Source organism: Mytilus californianus, unplaced genomic scaffold, assembly GCF_021869535.1.
Source record: "Mytilus californianus isolate M0D057914Y unplaced genomic scaffold, xbMytCali1.0.p SCAF_2, whole genome shotgun sequence".
In the NCBI taxonomy this organism is placed as follows: Eukaryota; Metazoa; Mollusca; class Bivalvia; order Mytilida; family Mytilidae; genus Mytilus; species Mytilus californianus.
Genome location: NW_026262668.1, coordinates 76,685,680 through 76,689,105, shown reverse-complemented (window position 1 = coordinate 76,689,105; position 3,426 = coordinate 76,685,680). Strand labels below are relative to the sequence as shown.

Genomic DNA, 3,426 nt, shown 5'->3' with positions numbered 1-3,426 from the left:
TTTCTAGTTGCCGTGTTAATCTTTCTTTCCGCGATATCCAACTTATCTACGTGGGGGGTCATCAGGCTCCAAGTAGATCCGGAAAATGTTGATTCTCTCCTCTTCTTATTGTGATATAAAATGTTTATTGTTTCATTTCATTTACATTGGGAAATAGAGAAACGATCATTGTGTTTTGTTAGTTTTAAAAACTTTTGATATATTTGTATTTTACATTATAAGCAGTCAACCGATTGACAAACTAGAATTATTTGAATTCCGTGTGGAAAGAGGTCGGGTTAATTTCGAGTGTTATCTACAATCTATATGTTTATAAATCATTCCAGTCGTCGATATAATAATAAGAGGTCGACTGAACATGAATTATATTATACAATTTAAAGCGCATTTCTGTTTATGCACGCGAACCCGTCTAACGTTATTGTTATTTCGCAGGTATATAAAGTGGCAAATTATCGTTCCTGAATAGGTGGCGCCGTGGTAGCCGATCCTGTTCTTCAACTTCCGGTTTCTGCACTGTGCAACTATTACAGTTGCATTTTTAATTAACGATGCCAAGTACTTGTTGTTGTGTACCTAGATGTCATTTAAGAGGAGGACATGCATTTCCAAGTGACTTAAAAAGAAGGAAAAGTTGGATCAACGCCATGGCCCATACGCAGGTTGGACGAGAACACGATGAAATCGTGGAGTCCATCTCAATCAGCTGTTGTTTGCAAGGCACATTTTACTGAAAAAGACTACGTGCAGGAAACTATTCATGGTAAAACTCTATTTTCTTTTTTAAATATATTGTTATATATGTAATCGCCATGCGAATAAACCAAAGTCTGTTTACAACCGCAATTATCGTTTTAGAATAAAAGGGGGTGGTTAATTCAAGACGTCATAATTTTTTGGATTACGATTCAATGTGATCTGTTTGAGATTTTTTGGTGATCTGTTTGAGATTTTTTGGTGCTTGCTACAATTATAATGATTTCTTACAAGAGGTATATCATACTGAGAATTATTTTAGCAGTAATTATGCTAATGTAGTAATGACAGGAATGCATAAGCTATGCCTCATAGACTTTCTTGAAAAAGATCAATGACAATGTTAACAGGAACAAAACAATGACATGCTCTCATCTATATTATAGTTATTTAGGTACAAACAATGTATGTTTGTTGCATACGTCTCTCATTGTTTGTCCTTTGGATTTACATAACATACATTTTGATGTACATTGAATCAGGCTAACATAGTTTTATCCAGATTGTAATGAATAAATCTAGTTAATATTTTGCCAGGTAGTACAAAGTATGCATTGCTAATGGAAGTTCATTTAATTATAAAAAAACTAATGTTTTATAACCTTTTTCAGGGCGCAAACCCACCATACAGAGACTTAAGTCTACTGCCATTCCCAGCCTATTTTCCTGGACCAAGCAAGAGACTGAATCGTCCGCAAAAAGAAAAATCAGGGCAGTTTCCTGTGAAAACAAAAGAACTAAACTTGATGAATATTGTAGTAGAAATCTAGAGGAAAGTTTTGATTGTAAAGTTGGTTTTCCTGAAGAAGTCATTCATACTGCAGACAGGATTTATGACTGTCCACCACCAACTGCCGAGCTAATGTTGAGCTTCACAGATGGAATTACGCAAACACCATCAATGCCTTTATTTTCAGCAGAGAATTTTGAAATGAAGACACGTGACACAGCCACGCACTTTTATACCGGTTTAGAGTTGTATACTAAATTTTTATTTGTTTTGACCACACTTGGTCCAGCAGCACATTGTTTGAGATAGATATATTTTCAAATTGATAGGGTGTCATTTGAAAATCAGTTTTTTTATGACTTTGATGAAATTGAGGCATTATACAACCAACTTTGAACTGTCTAGATTCTAGATTGAAACTAGTGTTAAGAATATTGTGTAAACATGGATTGTTAATTATGTCTAAACAGTGGCGTGAGGCTAACACTTGGCCATTTAGTGGTTTAGTCAGGTATTTTTCGCCATCCAACTTCAAATTAAAGTTTCATACAACTTGGATTATTATTGACAGCACAGAATATCCCGTGATAAAACCTAAAGCTCCTAGAGCTCAGGCAACCTTTTCATCATATAAAAACAGAAACACTGAAAATACTTGTATGTTCGACACCTGGTGGTTTAGTCAACTATGTCTCTAATGCATATGTTGGTTGTACCAGTGACTGAAATAGTTGAAAGATGTAGAATAGTTCAATTATGTGATCCAGGTGACAGTCTGATGGCAGACAAAGGTTTAAATGTGCAAGATTTGTTTGCTCACTTTTTTCAAAAAAAGAAACAGAATTAGTTTGAAAACTCTTATACAGGATAGAAAAGTCTCCAATTAACATGTGCACATAGAGCTAATTATTGGACTTGGCAAAACATACAAAATTCTAATAAATCCTATGAATGGAACTGAAACAAAACTTTCATCTCAAATAACATTTAGTTGTTTTATGTTGTGTAATTTTAGAACTTGTATTGTGCCAAAGGATGCATAAATAAAAGTGACGCAATGAAGTTTGTTCTGATATATATATATAAATATTATTTACAATTACATGAACATGTAAATTGTAATGCATATAAAAATAAGGAGATGTGGTATGATATTCAGTGAGTTTATCGAACCAAAGTGCATAAGAAATGGGTTAAGCAGTTACAGGTGTTACTGTCACCGTACAATCTCCAACAATTAGAAAAACTTGTACTGTGTAAAAAATTTCAGAGATCTTACATCTAAGTTTTGTTGTCTCACCTTCACTTTGGTGAATTGTTTATATCTGTTGATGTAAATATAAAAAAGAAGAAGTGGTATGATTGCCAATGAGACAACTCTCCACAAGAGACCAAATGACACAGAAATTAACAGCTATAGGTCACAGTACGGCCTTCAACAATGGGCAAAGCACATACCGCACAGTGAGCTATAAAAGGCCCCGAAATGACAATGTAAAACAATTCAAACAAGAAAACTAACGGCCTAATTTATGTACAAAAAATGAACGAATAACAAATATGCAACACATAAACAAACGACAACCACTGAATTACAGGCTCCTGACTTGGGACAGGCACATACATGTACAGACAGAATGTGGGGGGGTTAAACATGTTAGCGGGATCCCAACTCACCCCCTAACCTGGGACAGTGGTGTAACAGTACAATATAAGAACGAACTATAAAAATCAGTTGAAAGAGGCTTAACTCATCAAATGGATAAATACAAATACAAGTGGAGATGGCCGGGTAGTTGTACATCCAAACAACAAAAAGACACCAAGTACAGATCTGAGAATACTCGCATTTACTGACAGCTAGTTCAAAGCCACTAACAACTGATTAAAAAATCTTGCATCTAAGACTAAATTATCAATCCGTAAGCTCCCTTTAGAAT

The 3,426-nt window shown here is 34.7% G+C and overlaps 1 protein-coding gene across 1 annotated transcript; it reads left to right on the top strand.

Annotated features, from left to right (window-relative positions):
• The first annotated feature begins 469 nt into the window (after window positions 1–469).
• Window positions 470–2,565, top strand: LOC127728218 (uncharacterized). The gene is made up of 2 exons (XM_052235449.1): window positions 470–763; window positions 1,368–2,565. The coding sequence occupies exons 1-2, from the start codon at window positions 679–681 to the stop codon at window positions 1,793–1,795; spliced, it is 513 nt and encodes a 170-aa protein (XP_052091409.1). The 5' UTR covers window positions 470–678; the 3' UTR covers window positions 1,796–2,565.
• The last annotated feature ends 861 nt before the right edge of the window (window positions 2,566–3,426 follow it).

Coding starts and splice junctions, on each gene's coding strand:
- LOC127728218 (XM_052235449.1), top strand. CDS start 679: ATGAAATCGTGGAGTCCATCTCAATCAGCTGTTGTTTGCAAGGCACAT. Junction 764..1,367: donor CGTGCAGGAAACTATTCATG/GTAAAACTCTAT, acceptor AACCTTTTTCAG/GGCGCAAACCCACCATACAG.